Here is a 21,473-nt window from a genome sequence, read left to right as displayed (position 1 = left end):
TTAGTGTTTTGTATCTATAGTGTTTTCTAATTATTGTTGTTTTATCTTTCCATTTGTATCTTATTTAAATCACCTTGGTCTTCATGTGTGATTGACTACACAAAATGACAGTATACAGTTTTACAAAAATAGTCGGACAATTGACTCACAATTATTTTTTCAGTTAATATATCAAGTGGCATCTGCAAACAAATGCTGTCAGAGCTTTTTGTTTTTTCGAATTTTATTTGAAAAAATGACTTTTAATCTGGTGCTTTTTAGTCAGTTCCTCTCAAGTTTACACGTGTCCAGAGAAACATAGGCGTATATACAGTATATATATATATATATATATATATATACAAATGTACTGTAAAGCATCATTGGGTTTAGAAAGTAATTTTTTTTAAATTGTGTGTGGCTACTTCAGGTTATGGACTGGGCTCTTTAATTCCATTGCTTGAGTCACAGGCACTTCCTCCCAGAGGCTCAACCCTGTGCGATCCTTTAACACACAACACAAACAATAACAATTTTAAAATAACAACTTCCAGCACCATTATCATATAACTGTTTATCTTAATCTACATCCATTTGTGTTGGATGTGCGTTGTTGATACTCACGCCAGGCAGGTTTTCTCCTCTTCCTCTCTCTGAAATGTGTCGCGCTCTTCATCCTCTCATGTTCCTCATGCACCTCTGATGTCTGAAACTCTTTACCGTCAGAATCATCCATCACCTGTAACAACACACCATACAACATGTTCAAACTAATTATTCGGATTTGCTTTGAAACTTCATCTCAGTGCAAGAAAACTAATTAATCAAAAGTTATTCAAAACCATTTAAGTTATTTTCCCACAATTAGCATGTATCCACATTGAAAGTGCAAGGATTCTGGTGTCATCTGCTTCCAGTTATTTTAGCTGTACAAAAACAGTTTTAGCAAACTGGTTTTTGTTTTCATATCACAACTGATTATCATAAACAAACACTGATTTGTAGCACAGATATGTTTTACCATGTAGGCTACTGGACTTTGTTCTTCTTCTAGTAGCGTATCTACTGTATAGTGGCTAATGATTCCGAAGTCTCACACGTTCACATGAAATTCTTACTTCTGTGTTGTAAACTAAAGTGGATATTCTGATGGCATTTAACTCACTTGCAATACTTACAATTAGTGGTTATGTACTGTAGACCTTTAAACTAACATTTAAGCAACCTGAAACTGTACTAGATAACAATGAACATGGCAGCCATAGTGTTGGAAACAATAATGGGCAAAAAACGACAGTATGTAACATTAAAAAATATATATAAAATAAATTGACACATACAACAAAGTGTCTTTTAAAGATTTAGTTTCACAGTGGAGTGCAGTTCAGCACTGAACAAATACAAACTAAAAACATAGCAACATGTTCTGTTCCTTATTGTGGCAGGTTAGAACAAAATCTCAAATTAAATGACTTTTATCACATCACAACTGCAAGATATTGTTCAATTCACATACATAAGTTGGAAAAAATGACATGCATGCAACATATTTGACTGATCTAGCCCCATTAAACAAGAACAAAAAGTTAAATATAATTAGTATGTTTTTTTTTTTACTATAATTTTTGCTGTTGACCTCATGGCATATGAGACATAGTCAAACATAAAGAACAGTGATTATCAGCAGACACGAGAGGAGGAACTGAGGTCGTTTGTCAATGATTCTAGCTGCAGGATTATTTTTAAAGGTTAAATATTTCAAATTCAAATGCTAATCTGGGTCAATGTGGCTTCAGTCGGCTGTCCTGAGCTCTGACTCATAAATGTGAGCTCAACAGAAGGACTTTAATGGAGGATCTGATACACTATTATCCAAATGAAGATATGACACATAAAATGTCACGATTCTTACCTCATCGCCTGCGCTGGGAGCAAATGACCACCCCAGGTTAGAGAAGAAGTCTCTGGAAATGCCTTAGTTCAATAACACACTAATAACACACATAATTAATGGTATGGGACTAGATGTCATAAATGCTAAATTTCAGGTTTTGAATCAAAAGTTCAGTTACATAAATGGTTGTTTTCTCTAGCAGTGGTAATAATTAGTCATGGTGAGTAATCATAAATTATGACCTTTTTGGAACTTCCTTCAATATCATCAAGCAAATACAATAAAAGTGGACTATATCATACATTACAAAAAAAGTCTATATACTGTACAGGTGAAACTCTTCTAATATTCTAATATCGTGCAAAAGTTCATTTATTTCAGTAATTCAACTTAAAAGGTGAATCTAATATATTATATACATGACTCATTACATGCAAAGTGAGATATTTCAAGCCTTTCAAGCTTATGAAAACCCCAAATTCAAAATGAGTATATTGTGAAAAGGTTTTCATAAGCTGTACGCCATAATCATCAAACTTATAACAAATAAAGGCTTGAAATATCTCACTTTGCATGTAACGAGTCTATATAATGTATTAAGTTTAGAATAACTTTTGCACGATATTAAATTTTTTCGAGTTTCACCTAAAGATTGTAGATTTTAACTGAAAGTTTGAAATTGGGTATTTAAAGGGGTCATGACATGAGAAACCAAATTTGGTTTCACAAGTGTTCAGTCGACGGACAGCGAGTGGGTCTGTGTACAGTGAAATGACGATGCCACGCAGATGTGCTGTTCCTGGCTGTGGACAAACAACATCTTTGAATACGCTGCGAAAGATCCAGTCGTCAGGGAAAAATGGATGCACTTTATTTGTTTGCCGACGTCCCAGTCCATTTGAAGGATGACTGTATTGAGAACAAATCCCAAAATGATGCTGGCTTTGCCAGAAAACTGTTGCTCAAAGATAAGTCCGTGCCGACTATTCTGGGCTCAACAACGACGACGCAAACTGTAAGTAATGTATTTAAAACTTTAAACTACTTTTTAAATACGCTGATCCGCAAATGTTCTGGCTGGGGGCGTTAATAATTGATGCATAGGCACTGACGTTAGCCAATCATAACAGTGGGCGTTAACACTGAACTCTTAAAGGGGAAACACCCCCAAAACAGACTGTTTGAATCAGAGGATGAGAAACAGGGTGGGAAAAGGTCATAAATCACTACATTTTAAAAGTTTTTTGTAAAAAAAAACTATAGTAATACTATAATTGCACCTAAGGGAACATAATAATAAAATAAAAAAAACCATGTCATGACCCCTTTAAAGCAATGTTGTTTTCGTCAACGATGACGATAACGCAATTATTTCGTTGACGCACCTTTTTTTATGACGATAACATTACGATGACTAGCTAAAAATGGCTCTAAGGTGACTAAAACATGACGAGACGTTTTCGAGTTTTCGTTGACAAGACGAGATGGAACGAAAATGATTATAAGTCTGGCGTTCACAATGCATGTCATTTCTGCCTATTTTGCGTGATATCGGTCTGTTTTGAGCTAAAAAAAAAAGTATCAGCAATGCCGCATTCTAATCGTTGTTTTGGGTACACCCACCACCCGGCTGCCGCGCACCAGATTCCACACAACAACAACCAGTGTTGCCAGACGTACGATATTTATCGTATTTGTACGATCATTTTGACCTCTGTACGATCAATGATGAAAAAAATCCCATAGTGTACGCTAATTTCAGAATTGCCCGCAAATTAGTTAAAATCTCCCGGAATCTAGATCGAGCGAGCAAAAGCGTGCATGTGTAGCGCGCGCACAGCAGAGAAAGGGAGAGAGAGACCTTGCGTGTGTGTGCGTGTGTGCCTCACGAAGCGCATGTAAGGACCCAACCAATAGAATTATTCAGAAAGTCTAGTTTATTATGCAAAGGGTTTAAGGTTAACTGTTGTTTTGTGACCTGTCAAACCTAAGCCCATTTCCAATACTTTTTAACCTAAATTAATTTGTTAAAGACTACTTTTTTTTCTTTTTTTTTTTACTAAAATTGACTAAAACCTTTTTGTGTTTTCGTCGACTAAAACTTGACTAAAACTATCAAGTTTATAAGTGACTAAAATGTGACTAAAACTAAAAAGCATTTTCGTCAAAAAGACTAAGACTAAGACTAAAACTAAAAGGGCTGCCAAAAACAACACTGATTTAAAGGGACAGTTCATCCCAAAATGAAAGTTCTTTCAGCATGTACTTATCCCCAAGTCATTCCAAAACCCTTTTGACCTTCGTTTCATTCAGTCTTCTGAAGATACACGGTCACTTTATATGATGAACAGATTTAATAAACACTGATCAACACACATATAAAGAGCTCATCGAATATGGTAAGTGGAAGCTCAACCATACTTGCTTGAAACCTCACTGTTCTTGCATAAGAACAAACCTCATTGGTTCTTATGTGTCAAACAATCACGTTTACATTTCGTTTATTTGATGTACCATATTTGATGTGCTCTATGTCCATTGATCAATGTTAATGTGTGAATAAAAGCCTAAATTAAATCTCCTCATCATATAAAACGACTGTGTCTCATCAAAAAACCTGGTTTAATCTGCTTTGGAGATCTTTTAACATATCTTAATGAACTTTATGAAGAGTCGAAGTATATGTGGAATAGATGGAGGGATGTAAATCACTGATATTTCATGAAACTATTTTCATTTATCTTTCGAAGATGAGGCTAAGTGTCATGGACTGACACAACCCCTTTAAAAAACCAGCAGCAGTAGTTTTAAATGTTTTAATTTTATATAATTAATTGATTCATAAATCATGCTGTTTAATGGATTGTTTCACTGAAACATGTAATGTTTTCTGCATTTAAGACTTGTGAGTTTGTGTCAAATTCAGAAATTCACTTGAAAATAAAATGACCCTGAAAATATTCTAGCTCCTGTTTGCACTATCAAGACAAGTTCTTTAACATGCAGAAGATAGTATCCAGCACGCACTGTGTCACTAAAACTCTCTGTGTTGTTAGGCGAAAGTCACTAGCATTCAATCGTTAGCACCTTTCGATACCAGACGATAGTCACACTGCGTCTATTTAAAGAGTCTGCTGCATTCAAGGACAAACAAAAGACACACAGAAACACAAACAGTGCCGCATGCTTCAAAACCTCAAAAGCCACATGACAAAAACAGGCTGGCAAAAGTGAGTGTGTTTAATGCGTGCTGGGTGCTCATCAGCGGTTTTGCCGAGCATTAATAATTTGTGCAGAGGTAATACTCAAGCTGTTGGAGCTGTAGTTGTGCATTTTTAATGGAAGTTTTACAGAAGTGGCGGCAGGCTTCACATATGCTGCAGACGGCATATGGGAACAAGAGATGATGCAGCACAGTTGGCCAGAGTGCCGCTTTCTTAGGCCGCAGACACTTAAACACTAGCCCGAGAGGAAAGACACGCGCTCACGCACATAAACCTACTGCCGTTTTAGCACGAGCCCTAATGAATTCACACGCGTTTATGTCCAACGCCATCTTGTTTCCACATATGAGGCGGATGTTGGCCCAATCGGAACTGAAGAAGTTATTGGCGCTGCATTAAAATCGGAGCTATTATCTGCCTAATTTGTAGTTACTCAGGAGCGGGAAACATCTGCTTAAGTAATGTTTGCTTTTAAAGGATCTCTAACTTTAATAGAAACATCACAAGAGGATCATAAAGTTGCCGCAAAATTGCAACTGATTAAACTGCACACTTTTCTGTTGCATGCTGACAAAGCTTATCTTCATTGAAACCTAAGTCCCCTGTAATGATGGGTTTGTGCACAGAAATGTATTTGGATCTAATCAACTTCAATGGCGCAATATAAATTTGTAAACGACATTTGTAAAGAAATAATGAGAAGATGACTCCAATCCAGTGGCGAAGCTTCTATAACTTTATAGAAAAAAAAGATTGATTAAATGCAAGTTTCAATGGTCAATTGCAGGTGGTTTCATAGTTTTCTCTCTTCCAATAGGCGCATATCATTATGCGTGTGAAAATAATTCATAAGTTTCTGTTAGTCCCGTCCACAATGTTATCTTTACGACGCAAGGTTGTAAAACTTGTAATAGTAAGATTTGCTCATTTGTGGAGTTGAATTTGAAATAGGTAAAGCCAATATCAATCAGTTGATATGTAATATAAATTTCAAATATCCCACTTGTACTGCTGCAAGAATCCAAGTCCAGCAATGAATCCGGGCGATTCCTTTAACACGAACTGACAGAGAAACTTGATTATGATGAGTTCATCTCTGTTTTTAACCAGACGTTCTGTTGTCTCAGACTAATATAGCAGGATGACATGTATAGGTAACATTATCTTAATGTTTATAATTCATGTAATGTTTATACTGATATCCTTGATAATAGAAAATGGGAAGTGATATAAAAAATTTATGATTAATGTCATGTCAACACATGTTTTTACATTACTTTTTCTAATACAAATAATTTAAGCAATTTGAACTTTCTTTTATAAGAAGATTCAACTTGATTTTTAAAGTCAGTTTTAATATAATTTAAGTTGAATTGACTTGCACAGCCAATTTGATTATACTTAATTTGCAGAAGCAAAACTACCTTTTAAACAGCAACAGACCTTACGTTTTTAAGTTTAACAATGCACATTTTTATAGGCTGTTGTTGTTTGGCGTTTTGAACTTGAAACTGCTGCGTTATATTTTTTTATAGGCAATTTGGCGTGCAGTTTTCATACTCTTTGCCCACCTTTATAAAGGCCATCGCCCTTGAACAATTCTGACATTGAATGGTACAGTCATGTCACTGTTCTAGAAAAAGCTGTTTTATTTAAATTCAGCCACAGATATTTTTGTGGTTGTTAGACTGCTTGCTATACACTTAAGAATTTGGGTAAATATTCAGATTCAATAAAACTACATATTCACCCTAAATAATACTAAAGTGTATACTGAAGTACTTAAACCCATGCTCCTATCCCAGTGTCCAACACCTAAATTAGCTACTATATGCGAAGCTTTGATTACTTCTAGATGATAACATTATATTAAATACATTGAGAATGAGTTGGAGTTAGTGTTGTAGGTTGGCAGTGCTGTCTGGGTGCTGGCGTGGCTGTCGCATGTGCCCTGGGGTGGACGGCACTGATGCTATCAGCGTCTTTCGTGTGTCAGCCTGCCCACCGCCACACCCATCACACACTCCAGATACGGCCTGACACTTCCCTCTGCTGAGCCAGCCACAAACACTATCCACAACCCCCTCCTAAAATAATCAGTCACTCAGTGCGGAAGTCCACATTTAATCAAAGATTACTCTTATTGTGCACACTCTTATTGTGCAAAATTAATCATTTTTTAATAATAATATAGTATACTAAAATAGTACTAATATATTAATACATGTATACACTCTAAAAAATGCTGGGTTGTTTTAACCCAACTTTGGGTCAAATATGGACAAACCCAAATGCTAGGTTAAAACTGTAATTAAAATGTATTAATTGGGTTTGTCCATATTTGACCCAAAGTTGGGCTGAAACAGCCCAGCATTTTTTAGAGTGTACATTCTTTATTTTTAAATAAATAAACAAATGCCTCAGTGTTCTGAATTAACTGCTTTTGTGTGGAAACTGTTCAAATGATACATTGACGGGCTTTATGCAAAAATTTAACATTGATGAATGCAGGAACGAACAAACAAATGAATTAAAAGCAGTAACATTGGTTTGAAACACAGCTTTACGTAAAAATTCAGATTCCAAAAACAAAATCGAAGACTGATTCTGCAAATTGTTTGGAACTTCAGATGGTTTTTCGTCTAAATCACTATATCTTTGCAAGAGTGAATTTTACAAATCTGGCATTTACAGAACTTATTGAATATCTAGATATGAGTTTGTATGACTTGCTATTTTTGAATGCTGGTATACAGCATTTGGTCTTACAAACATGGACAAAGTTTGGGAATTTTTGACAGCTTGTCAAGTGTTTTGTTGTTTAGTATCATCACTGATGTGTTTGTGTTTGCAGCTCTCCAGGGCCGCCCCTCAGACTGATAAATATGTGGCGTGTTCGGTGGTGCTCTCATCAGTCACAAAACAGCTCAGGACGCCATTAACCGACCGCACTGCCTGCAAGCGAGCCGTTGACGCGCATGCAGCATAAATCTGCTGTTTTTGACACGGAAGTTCTAAAATATTAATTTTGTTAGGATGATCCAGGTTGTTCTCGGGGGGGATGGGAGTTAATTCATGTGCTTGCAGTTGTTACCAAGCAGAATCAGTGGTACATTTAATTAGACAGCAATCTGGACGGCAGTCTGCGCCCTGCTGTTCCACTGCATTTAATAACGTGTGAAGCCATGGGCGGAGGTTAGCGAATATATCCTGCTATAGATTCCTAGATTAACCAAAGGAAGAAAGAATTAGCACCTAGTCCAGGTGTGAGGGATACATTCATGAACGGTATGCATTGGTTGCCTGTGGTGAGGGTGACAATAGAATGTAGCTTTCTTTAGCTCAGTTCCAAAACCTAGTGAGCAGCAGAATTCTTAGGCATCGTTAGACACACTTGGACAAGAAGAATTGGAGATACTGGATGGTCTAGAAAAATACTGAAAAGTGTGCAAAATGCTTCAATCCGATGAAAAATGTACAGGTTTTTTTTCTGTTTTTTTCTGTGTTGTTAGCATAGCAACATGCTAATGTTAGGCTCAATTGTGATCATTTGTGACTGATTAATTCTTGGGTGACTGCCACGTGAGGAGCACAATTTGTGTGCTGTGCATATAGAGTGTTCTGAGACAGTCACTTATTAAAGGGTTAGTTCACCCAAAAATGAACATTTGTGTCATCATTTACTCACCCTCATGTCTTTCCAAGCCATTATGATTTCCGTTCATCTTTGGAACACAAATGAAGATATCTTAAAGAAGAAGATATTTTTCCAGTCCCTCCGTTGACTGCTATGCAACTGCCACATTGAATGCTTTAAAAAGTTAATAAAGAGAATGTAAAACTAATCCATTTGAATTGAGTGGTGTAGTCCAAATGATTTGGACTACACAATCACTTTACACCAGAACAGATTTAATATACAGTGGGCATTTATTCACATATAAACATTCATCAACTCACACATCAGTTATGGTAAACGGAAGCTCAATGAACCAATGAGGTTTATTCGCATGCGTTACACGACACGTTTGAGCTTCCGCAAGAGTTTTGTTCTTGCGCATGTACAGTTGAGCTTCTGTTTATGTTCATATGATCAATGTTTATATGTGAATAAAAGTCTAAATTCAATCTGTTCATCAAACAAAATCATTGTGTCTCTTCAGAAAATTTGGATTAAACTGCTCAATACATATAAATTAGTTTTACAATCTCTTTATGAACGTTTTGAAGCGGCAAAGTGGTAGTTGCGTAGCTGTCAATGGAGAGACAGAAATAGCTCAGATTTTATTAAAAATATCTTAATTTGTGTTTCGAAGATGAACGAAAGCCTTACGGGTTTGGAACAATATGAGGGTGAGTAAATTATGACAATTAAAATTTTTGGGTGAACTAACTCTTAAAGTTCACTTTAGGATTCATCCATAGAAGATGCCCACCTCTATAATGGCTCCATCAGGTTGTCTCAGGAAGTGTCTGTAGTGTTGGCGCAGGCCACTCAAGTGCAGTGTGTAGATGGATAGATGGGTGCTCGTCTCACATCCTGTAATGGGCATGCCTACAGGCGGTGCCAATCCTACCACAGGCTCCTCCTCCGTCCAGATGTAGTCATACACTGCCACCTAATGAGACACATACACCCCCACACATACGCACACCTTATTAGAGATGACTCAACTATATATACAGTATTGTGGTACCAAGTATTAACACAATTTGCTGAGTTACTGCTTTTAAAATTGAACACATGCTCTACTGAAAGTGCTGTGTTCATGAGTCAGTGGGCCCCAAAACAACACTGGACCCTATTGACTGTCAATGTATGGCCAAAAAAAAAAAAAAAAAAAACGATATACAAATGATATAACAAAATATATAAAATAATAAAACATTTTATATATATATATAGCCTATATATATATATATATATATACCATAATCTTCTTTTGTATATAAGACCTTATACAATTATTATAAAATAAATGTAATTACATCAAGGTGATTATTTTTTTGGTGAACTTTTTCTTCAATGAAAAGTTTATGTCATGTCTTAGATGCACTGTCAACTTAAACAACATTACCAATCCACATTATTTTGTAATTTATAAACTACTCCAAGGTGCCAAAAATATTGCACAGGACATTTTACACAAATCTTTGTGGAATTACCAAAGATTTAGTAAAAAAAAAAAAAAAAAATCTGCTCACTTAAGACATACTTTGTCTTTTGAAGATTTCAAAATGTGTTTTAATTTCAAAAGTTTTAAATTGTGGATTATTTTGAAAAAAAAAAAAAAAAAAAGGTATCAGGGTGACAATATTTTTTTGCCATGACTGTAAATGAATGAAAACCACATGAAGAGAGAGATCTTTTTTTTCTCTCTCAAAATATCTAATTGGTAAGTTAGGCCTTGCGGTTTAAATGTAGCACTGTCATTAATAACAAAACAAAACAACTGCTCATCATTTATTTATATGTTCTTTATTTTTTACCATTTAATTGCATGATTTTTTTTTTTTTAATTCAGTTTGTTTATTTGCACAATACTTTTTAACAATCAACTTCCAATTAAAGTGTGTCGTTTGGCATATGGTTTTCTGTGTATCATAATTTGGTATATTGATATTTTACTGGACAATGCCAACGCTAAGAAAGCAAAAAATAGACTACGACTTCACATTCATGTAGCTGCACGTGTTTGTGTGTGTGTTCAGACCAAGGGTGTATCTGAGTACAACTGCATGCTTGCACATTCGTGCAAAGCTTACCCTGACGCAATTACCTGCCCTACCTGCGGCCACAGTTCAGTGCTCACCGAGATGAATGCAAACCCGGATAGTTGACAGTAATGGTCTGTAATTTACAGCTGTGCTTGTGAGGTGATGAGCTCTGGCTGAGAGATGCAGGAATGCAGCGTGTCAGGTTTCTGAATGACTCACACAGCCTCTGACCCTGACACGACACTAACCAACAACAGTCGATAATAACCTGCTTCAGCCTAATCCTTAAACGAGGGAAAGGAAAAACAAAGAAACTACTGGCCCGTATCACTCATTAATGCTGGTGTTAAAGGCCATGCTTGGAAAAGCATGCTACTTGTACTATTTTTGCACAGTATGCAAATTTTCTTTATATGGAATACTTCGAAGACACAACTACAGAGTGCTCGAGGTGACCTTGCATTTCCAGAAGCATGAATGAAACCGGAAATGATATCAACCACAACCTCATCGTGGGTCCTGTTTGCTTTGTGCACAATTAATCCTAATGAAGAAAAAAAAAAAGATAAAAACTGATTAAAATTTGGGCCGAGGAGCGAGTTGACGCCCATGGTCTATAAAGACCACTTTTCACCATCCAATCAATTTCCGATGATAAAAAAAAAAAAAAAAAAAAAAATCATGTCGCACTACATTTTTGGTTGTTGTTGTTGATTAACCTGTTTCAGAATTGCGTCAAATTATGGAAGTAAAATGTGGCATTTCATGTTGACTTTAAGATAAAAATGCAAAAGCTGCAAAAGTTTAAAAGTTTGGGTTTAATATTTTGGGTCAAATTATCACGATTAAATGGTTGCTTATTAGCATGCATATTACTAGGATATTGGCTGTTTATTAATACTTTAACACATATTAATGCCTTATTCTGCATAACCATATTCTACATCCCTTATTCCTACCTAATACTTAAACTTAACACCTTACAAACAATTAATAAGCAGTAATTAGGGGTTTATTGAGGCAAAAGTCAGTTAATAGTTAGTTAATAGTCAGAAATGGACCCTAAACTAAGCGTGTGCTCATACTTGGTACGGTTGCCCTGTACCGTGCCCTGGTGCGATTATCCTCAATCCCCCGCAGGCATGCACTCACATTGCACTTAACGTTCTGGGACGGAGCACGCTTACTTAATTTACGATGCAACTTTTTTTTTTTTTGAAGAAAACAGAAGAAAATCACTTGTGCTAATAGACTGCCAAATAGATTTATCATTTATGCCACGCAGCGATTTTTACTTAATTGTGCTGCAGGTATCAGAAGATTATTACGGAGAAAGCTGACGTTGATGCAGGAATTTGCAGCTTTACTCGCAAACTACAATTCCTATTCATCAATAAGGTGAGAATCAGACAGTTATAAACCGAAATATACTCAATTGAATTAAATAATTTGAAAGTGTACTGTCCAATTAGTAATAGATGTTTGCTGTCGTAATGATGAGAGTAGCACACACAAAAGTTGTATATTTTCCATCCTCTGACACGTTTAGCAATCACACAACACACCCAGAGTCCAGCTAGGGTGATGGCCCATGGCGGAGTCGAGGGAGGGATGAGCCATGGGGGAGTTCTCTTTGACGAAGCCATGGAGACGATGGATTGAGACGGCGCCGATGAACGCAGACAGAGAGCAGATGGACCAGAATGACACAGTAGGCTTCAGAGGTCGCGACAGAGCCGTAGCGATGACCCAAACACGGATGGCAGGTAAACAGGCTAGCGAAATGCTAGCACGTTGTGCTAACGATTTAGATTAAAGTTAGCAATGTCAGATTAATGTGACAGGCAATATTAGATAATATCAGATATATTGTGATGATTAAGTTATATTAAGCAATATAAACAGTAAGGAAAGATAGAGAAATGAGATTAAAAACAAAGCTATACAGAGAAACAACCGCAATCCACTCAGCCAGACAGGAAACTGCTGCTTAACAGTGAAAACAACAACAGACACAAACCGAAACATACATAAAATACAAAACACAAGATGAAAAAAAAATCAGATGTTGTGATTAAATCAGATCTTAAATGTCTCAGCAGGTCTTATGTCATGAGGGATGGCTCTGATCTGTGTGTACGGGTCCCTTGTGTGTGTTGTACCTGTAATGCACTGCCCTGCTCTATTAGAGGAACACAGGAGACAAGCAGAGCGTGTAACATGCTATATAGGTCATGGATCTCAGACGCATTGGTGTGTGAAGATCACAGCGCCTCTCACCCAACTGGGCCAGCTTCACACTAGTGTCAGCACTGCTACACACACCCCCCTCTGACCTCAAACACACACACGCACACTATACATATACTCATCATTTCTCAAACATATGTGTGAATGCGCTGTCACAGCACGTTACGTGCAAAGACTCACCATTCTTTTTAGGTCTAAGAAAAATATTACAATGGTGTTTTGGTGTACTTTGAAGTGTCATGTAAATACTTTGGTACATGAATATCATTCAGAACTACAGAATATGAATATCATTCAGAACTACAGAATATATCAAAGTGCCAAAACAAAAAACAAAACAAAAAAACACTCCATCATGGAGGGTCTTGTATAACACTGAAATTATTTATTTGTATATATTTGTATATATTATAAAACTATAGAAAGAGAGAAGTCATAATAAAGTTGGTTTGTAGGCCCAAACCAAAAAAGTTATAATTTTAGCACTTCCAGTTGCATCGTCCGGAAGTCAATGGGTTCTTTAAAAAAAGAAAAAATCTTTCTAAATGCCTAATATAAGGTCTGTGGTTAACACAAGCTCAAGATATTTTCGCATTTTAATTTACAACATAAAATACACCAGTGATATACCCTTGTGATTTTTGTCAAAAGCTATTACTTGCCTTAAAAAAGGCAGCCTTTACAACCTCATTATGTTTATAATCGCATTCTTGCACACTATTTGTGCACACAAACTTAAACTTTTAAACTTTTTTTTTTCATGAAGACTGAAAGAGTTGTCTGAAGTGAAAATCGTGCGACCATGGTGTAGCAAGTTCATAACCAACATTTAGGTATTTTACTGCTGGCAATTGTATTTGCCAGCAGCCATATCACCCTGTAGCCCAAGACTGGTTGCCCACTGAAGCTAAGCAGGGTTGAGTCTGGTCAGGAGACCTCCCAGGAAAACAAGGTTGCTGCTGGAAGAGGTGTTAGTGACACCAGTAGGGGGCGCTCACCCTGTGATCTGTGTGGGTCCTAACGGCCCAGTATAGTGACAGGGACACTACTGTCAAGAAGCACCGTCCTTCGGATGAGATGTTAAACCAAGGTCTTGGCTCTCTGTGGTTATTAAAAAAAATCCAAAACAAATTCTGCCCATTGGCCTCTGTCCATCATGGCCTCCTGATCATCCCCATATCCTCTCCACCAATAACGGCTGCCGTCGCATCATCCAGGGATGCTGCACATTGGTGGTGGTTGAGGAGAACGTAAAGCGATTTGAGTGCAGAGAAAAGCGCTATATAAAATGTAATTAATTATTGTATTTAAATGTATAAAAGTTGTATTTATTTTGTAAGAACATCATGATGAACAACGTGTAAATATCATACATGTTGGTCACAGATATTATTTGTTCAACAATACAAAAGCCAATAGAAAAATGCTGTTGGGTTTTTGTTTAGGGAATAAGAACACATGACATGTGGACATATATAGTGTATGTACAATGTAGTGATGGGTCGTTCGCGAATGAGCCGGATCTAAGAGCCGTCTCTTTTAGGTGAACGACGGGAGCTGGCTCGCAGATCTGAAGAGCCGACTCTATTTAAAAATATATAGCCTATAGAAATTAAATCATTATGTAATAAAGAAATAATGAATTATTTTAATTTTATTTAAAATAATTGACTAATTCAAAGAAACACAACAAAATAATTAGGCTATCGGCCTAAAGGCGCACACACATTCGTTTCGACTGTCTGATCAGCCTCGCACTCTGTTCCTGTCAATCAAACACGCGATGTCAACCAATTATACTGCATGAGGGCCGAGCACGCACACACACACACACACACACACACACTAGAGATGCGGATAAACCGCTGATCGGGCGGATGGCGTGACAAAAAATTATATTTTAATTCAATTTGGGCGGGTGGCGGTTAAACCAATCAAATGAAAAAAGTTTGCCACTAAGCAAACTTGCAAGCTATGAGCCAAGCTGTCAGGAGGAGGCCTAAACGTCTCGTAGATGAGACTGACTGGGTTATTTTGTTTCGATATTAGTTATATTTTAAAACAACCAGTCATATATAGCCTACTACTTGTGGAACATTTAAAAGAGAGGCAGATTATGGATATGACTCAGAAATGACATCGGGCAATGGCAGCGCAAGATGTTCAGAAGAACGTAAGAGCTAACTTCTACAAGCTCAAAAACATCCACATAAAAAAAGAAGGTAGGCCTAGGCCTAAGAAAAATTGTCGGAAAACTTTGCACATTAATTAGATGTGCAAGGCAAGCAGGCATTTTTTCGGGTTGTTATGGACAATAAAAAATGTGAATATTCACGTTGCACTGTTGTGCGGTGGACTTTCAGGGAGTTAAAACGTTTATTTTTTAAAGAGCCGTTTGTGAGTCAAAAGAGCCGGCTCATTTCAGTGAGCTGAGTCAAATGAGCCGGCTCACGAAAAAGAGCCGGATTGCCCATCACTAGTACAATGTATGTATACGTATGTATGCATATATCGTGGCCACGCATTAAGAATTCTTAATCTTGTTCTAGTAAATTGTGGCCACTCGTTTTAATTAAATTATGGCCACTTTAAATAATTCGTACCCTCGCTTTTATTTAACTAAAACAAGGGAACAAATTATTACAATGTGGCCACGTTTTAGTAAAAGGAGTTAACAAATTATTATATCTTATGCACAATTAACTTAAAAACGAGGGAACAAATTAGTAAAAAATGCTGACGTATTAGTAAGTCGTGGGAACGGATTGTTAATTCGTGGCCAAAATATATATATATGTTTTTTTTTTGTTTTTTTTTTGCATGTCATAAGCGGGGCTCCGTAAGGGAATCAGGGTGATGCTAACTTCAAGGTTATCCTACAAAAACACATCATCATTGCAACGCTCTATAGTGGACATTTTTGGCTCTTAAAAGCAAAATGAACACTCAGACCAGCAGGTCTGGATGACCAATAAGACAAATGCTGAGAAGAAAACAGGACTTCATCCTTAGAGACCACAAACAATTTATCGGGTGTTTGGAAGAAGTCAACAGGCTCAGACAGGCCTGATTTCAGATTACCACATGACTCACTTTCGCTCTGTTTCTCTTTTCCCTTTTTTAGCAGGAAGTTTTTCAGGCCACAGCCGAGTTTATAAACTCAAGGTGACCCTTTAATTTGCTCAGTAATTACGACTCCTCTGGAAAAACATAGGTCTTGTCAGGCAGGGTCAGAGCGAAGGAGAACTTTAATTTCGCTGTGTACCCACGTCTTGATTTTCTAACTACTTAAGACTGTTGGCTAAACACAGGTCGGAAATTGAGAGTCATTACCGCGCGTAATTAGACACTTCTTAAATACAGAGTGCCTGGAGAGAAGGTCTGCAGTGAGCATTGTCACAGGACACATCAAACGTCATCGGAAAGACATCAGCGAGCAAATTGCAAACACTCAGATTCTGTTCTCTGAACGATTCATGTGTGGTCTGGACAGATACTGAAGGCTCTGTTGTTCGGCGCTTCATATTACGTGACATTTCAAGTGCTCCTCTTTGTCGCTTTAGCAACATCTCGTCTTGGTTGTTTGCACCGAGTGGGGTTAATCTGCATGTGTAAATTCCACTGTCAGAAACCACAAAGTCTGTATTCTGAACGTTTCATGCACCGCATCATGGTTATTCCTTTGAACCTTTTCTTAAAATACTTGGCGGGCGCTTTTCTCCAGCGCTGTCTTCACGCTGGCGGTAAGTGCTTGACTCACACTCAATGCCTGGCTGTTCTCAGGGAACCCATCTGTGGGTTAAGCAGATAGCATTCAAGTGAGCTAACCTAATTCTAACCAATCAAGCTTCGATTTATTGTGGACGTCTGTATTCAGAAATCTGATAGAGTCCATATCAGTCTCTTTATTTGAATCTGGAGAGACAGCCATTGCTTCTTTGAGGACTATAAACATCAAACCATGTCTCCCAGCCGCAACATAAATTCAGATTTTGCAGGCGTTACGGCAAACGGACAGACAGGCTGGGGTCCGGGAAGTGAAAATACGGGCTGGAGCTCCATTCCTCTCCAAATGAGCCTGTGCCTGTGCCCAAGCAAATGAGATTACACATCTCCATATTTGTAAAAATGGATATTCGAAATGTAATAAGTGCATTATTTAAGTGCGGGTGCATCCTCGCGACAACCCTAATATGCTAGCCAGTGTGTACGAAAGCTGCTGTTTAATGGAGTAATAACTGCAGTGCCGATTCAGAGTCAGATGAGAGCTGCTTTTTAAATACTGACATAAAGAGCCAAATTTATTCAGTGATTTCAAATGGACCCATTTGTTCTTGTGTAAAATAAAATGCAACTAATTATACTGTACAAACTACATATCTAAAGGGTGAACAAACAGTCTAATAACAAAATAAAGTCAAACAGATGAAACCCACTGCTTACAATCATGTTAATATAGGGATTTTTTATCCCAAACTTCTTCATCTTTCAGTAGTTTTTGTGCAATTGGGCATTTTTCTCATTTATTGCAGATATTTATTTTTATTTTTATTATTTGAAATATATATATATATATATATATATATATATATATATATATATATATATATATATATATATATATATATATATATATATATATATATATATATATATATAGGTAAAGTTCTGGCCTAGTGTTTAAAATTCATTGTGACAAAAGAAAAAAGAAAAAAAGGGGGAAAAAAATCAATAAACAGGCTGATCCAATTAAAATGTAATATTTTACCCAATATTACTGTGTACTCTGTATTTTTTAAAGCTCATTAGAATATACCACTGTTAGCTCAGCAACATGCTAACGTCAAATTCAGAGGTGCTATTTGTGTGGCATGTAGAGTTGCTATGTATGTACTGAAAAGCACTTCAAATTATTAAATTACATTTTTTTCCCAATGAGATTCAGCATTAGACAGTAAGGCTTACTTTGTTTTGGATCAGTCTCCTTCTGTTGTCCAGTGCATTGGGGTGACACATAATCAACTCGATCTCACTGCAATTTGTATGAATTTTACGAGGTGGCTAATTCGTACGAATTCATATGACCTCACTCGTTAAAATTCATAAGATTGTTGCTAAATCGTACACATTTGTTGCCAAATTTGTATGAATTTATATGAATGACCTACTCCTGACCCCGCGCCTTAACCTACCCATCACGTGGGTTTAGACAAATCGTAAGAATTCGTACGAGTTAGGTCGTTTGAATTCGTACAAATTAGCCACATATAATACAGCAGAGGCACGTGATGCATATAATGTTAAAGTGATAGTTCACCCAAAAATGAAAATTCTGTCATAATTTACTCTCCCTCAAGTTGTTCCAAACTTGTATGAATTTATTTCTTCTGCTGAGCACAAAATAAGCTATTTTGAAGAATTTGGGTTGGAAAAAAAATACCAGGGCCCAGGGAAGTCAATAGGGCCCAGCACCAAAGAAATTATTCAAAATGTCTTAATACTATGGAAGTCAATAGGGCCCAACAGCAAAGGTTTGGAACAACTTGGGGTGTGTAAATGATGACAGAATTGTCATTTTTGGGTGAACTATCCCTATATATTTCAATCAGTTTAACATTTCCAGACAGTAAAATAAGGTGGTGGGGGAGTAACTAACTACACACTAAAACAATTTTTTTTAGTTTTTAGCTGTATATTGCATAACTTGTTTGGTAGCGCTTTATTTTACAGTCCTGTGCATGTGCATACTGTACTTATTATACCAATTACAATAACTGGGTTATAACTAGGTACTAACCCTGAACCTATCCCAAAACCTAACCTTAACCCATGTAGTTACCTTATTCCCAGTACATTTTGGGTAACTACACTGGGACAATGTAAGTAGGCCTACACATACTGTGAAATAAAGTGTAACCACTTTTTCTGTTCAAATGTAAAGCTGTCACCGTCTGAATCTCATTGTTACTTTATATATAATGCTCTGAATATGTATATATATAAAGATATGTAATTAGTAGTCAAGTGTAGATCACAGATTCTTTAAACATTTTGCTTGACTGTAGTTGAATTTCTTTAAATTAAAATCAGCTTTTAGCTTTGCAAACTCACAGGTTCAAAGTAGCGACACATTAAGTAGCGATTTTAAGATTCCTTCACCACAAGCATCTCTGCTGTTTTTCTCTTGTGTTATCAAGATAAAACAGCGCTGACCTTCCTCTCGTGCTCTACCCACCCGTCTCCCTGAGAGCGGTTTATATATAGTGCCGTTCCACCACTGGAATCTGCAGCTTCTCAGTTCTGTCCCACTTGGCTTTAATTTACAGTGGGAAAATAATTAGAATCTCACTTTTGCGAAGAGTGGAGTGAAAATGTAAACAATGCTTCCCTGCGGGCGAGTGCTTCATCAAGTTGACAGGTGGATTTGAATGAGCCTGTGCGTGCGTGTGTGTGTGGCGGACAGCCTGGGTTATTTATGTGGCAGTTGCACATGGCAGGCCTGGTACAGTATGATGTGATGGGCAGATTACAGCTGAGGATCATGGGAGAAAGTAAGGCAGAGCTGGGGTTTGAACTTTAGGGTGAATGTGGGGCCAGTGAGGGCATTCAGGGGACATGCTACTGATATACAGGGTTAACCTGCTCTACAAGAATAGACAACTATACAAAAATCACAAAAGTGGATAGCTGAGCTGTATAACTATCTTCCAAAAACTAGTGAACTACCAACTTCAACTGATTGATTAGATGCACTCCAGATGTGAATCATGTTCCAAAAGGTAGACACCAAACGTGTTGTGTTCTAAGTTTCTATAACAGTGTTTCTCAAATGGTTTGGCCATGGGACTCACATTTTCCTATGGTCATTAAGCCGCAACCCAATTTGACACACAACCCAATGTTGCCACATGTATTGGGACACCCCTCCGAATCATAGAATTCAGATGTTTCAATCACTTCTATGGCCACATTTGTATAAAATCAAGCACTTAGGCATGCAGACTGATTTTACAAACATTTGTGAAAGAATGGGTCGCTCTCAGGAGCTCAGTGAATTCAAGTGTGATACCGTGATAGGTTGCCCCCTTTGCAATAAGTCCATTCGTGAAATTTCCTCACTAGTAAATATTCCACGGTCAACTGTTAGTGGTATTATAACAAAGTGGAAGCAATTGGGAACAACAGCAACTCAGCCACGTACAATCCTAGAGTGGTAGTCGCCAACTTTCTGGAGAGTCAATAGCTACAGACGTCCAAACTTCGTGTGGCCTTCAGATTAGCTCAAGAACAGTGCGTAGAATTCCTTCATGGAATGGGTTTCCATTGCCGAGCAGCTGCATCCAAGCCTTACATCACCAAGTGCAATGCAAAGCATCGGATGCAGTGGTGTAAAGCACGCCGCCACTGGACTCTAGAGCAGTGGAGACGTGATCTCTGGAGTGACGAATCTGGCAATCCGATGCACGAGTCTGGGTTTGGTGGTTTTTCAGGAGAACGGTACTTGCCTGACTGCATTGTGCCAAGTGTAAAGTTCGGTGGTGGGGGGATTATGGTGTAGGGTTGGGCTTGGCCCCTCAGTTCTAGTGGAAGGAACTCTTATTGCTTCAGCATACCAAGACATTTTGGACAATTTCATGCTCCCAATTTTGAGGGAACTTAAAAATGTTAGTGCAAGTATCAATATATAAAGCTAAGTGCAATATATAAATAATGGCAGTTGAAGTCAAGAGAAATGCCACTCAGTACTGAACAATTTTGCTAAAATTGTAATAAACTAGTTATATCTAATAAATAAATAAAAAAATATTTCACATAATATTTCTATGTGGCGTTAATGTTTGTGATTAATATAGTTAGTTTAGCATCATGTGCTAACTTATGAATTTTGGTTAGGATGATGCCTTAGTAAACACTGGCTAACTCAACTAATACTCCACTAAGACTTAGTTGACATGCTGGTGCAACATTATTTAGTCAACAGAACAACTAAAGGAGACCATCAAAATAAATGCATCCTTCCCCTATATGGGACTACTTCCTTACACCAACTGGTACATTCTATACTGAGGTGATATTGAATGGTTATCTCTGGCTACATGTTTGTTTCATGCATAAAATGTCAATGCATTTAAAGCAGAGATTCTTGGGTTACCCAAATATTTCCTGCACGTAGAACAGACATAGATAATATATGATTATCGCCGCATACATGGCAGGGAATGTTTGTTTGTCTAATTAGGGCAGCATAAATCTGTGGTGCCCGGGCGTGATTTGCCTGTGGAACGGCTCTATATCTGCCCTACCGCTTCCACAGACATGCCAAGCAACTGCTGAACATCCGAACGGACAAAATGAGTCATCTCAAGATAATTTGTATTGTTTATTTATCGCTTGTTTGCAGTGGACAG

The 21,473-nt window shown here is 37.3% G+C and overlaps 1 protein-coding gene across 5 annotated transcripts in view; it reads right to left on the bottom strand.

The window, feature by feature from the left end:
* Positions 1–217: 217 nt before the first annotated feature.
* ofcc1 (orofacial cleft 1 candidate 1) overlaps positions 218–21,473 on the bottom strand; it is a 123,718-nt gene continuing 102,462 nt past the window's right edge. For all 5 annotated transcript variants that reach the window (XM_079602130.1, XM_079602133.1, XM_079602132.1 and 2 more), the window contains 3 exons: positions 9,534–9,716; positions 604–718; positions 218–484 (listed from right to left, as the gene is read on the bottom strand). In XM_079602130.1, the coding sequence (XP_079458256.1) occupies positions 411–484; positions 604–718; positions 9,534–9,716 (372 nt within the window). In that variant the 3' untranslated portion in view covers positions 218–410. The remainder of the gene's footprint in view (positions 485–603; positions 719–9,533; positions 9,717–21,473) is intronic.

Source organism: Phoxinus phoxinus, assembly GCF_949152265.1.
Source record: "Phoxinus phoxinus genome assembly, chromosome: 24".
NCBI classification, from domain to species: Eukaryota; Metazoa; Chordata; class Actinopteri; order Cypriniformes; family Leuciscidae; genus Phoxinus; species Phoxinus phoxinus.
This window is presented reverse-complemented; position numbering and strand designations above follow the sequence as displayed.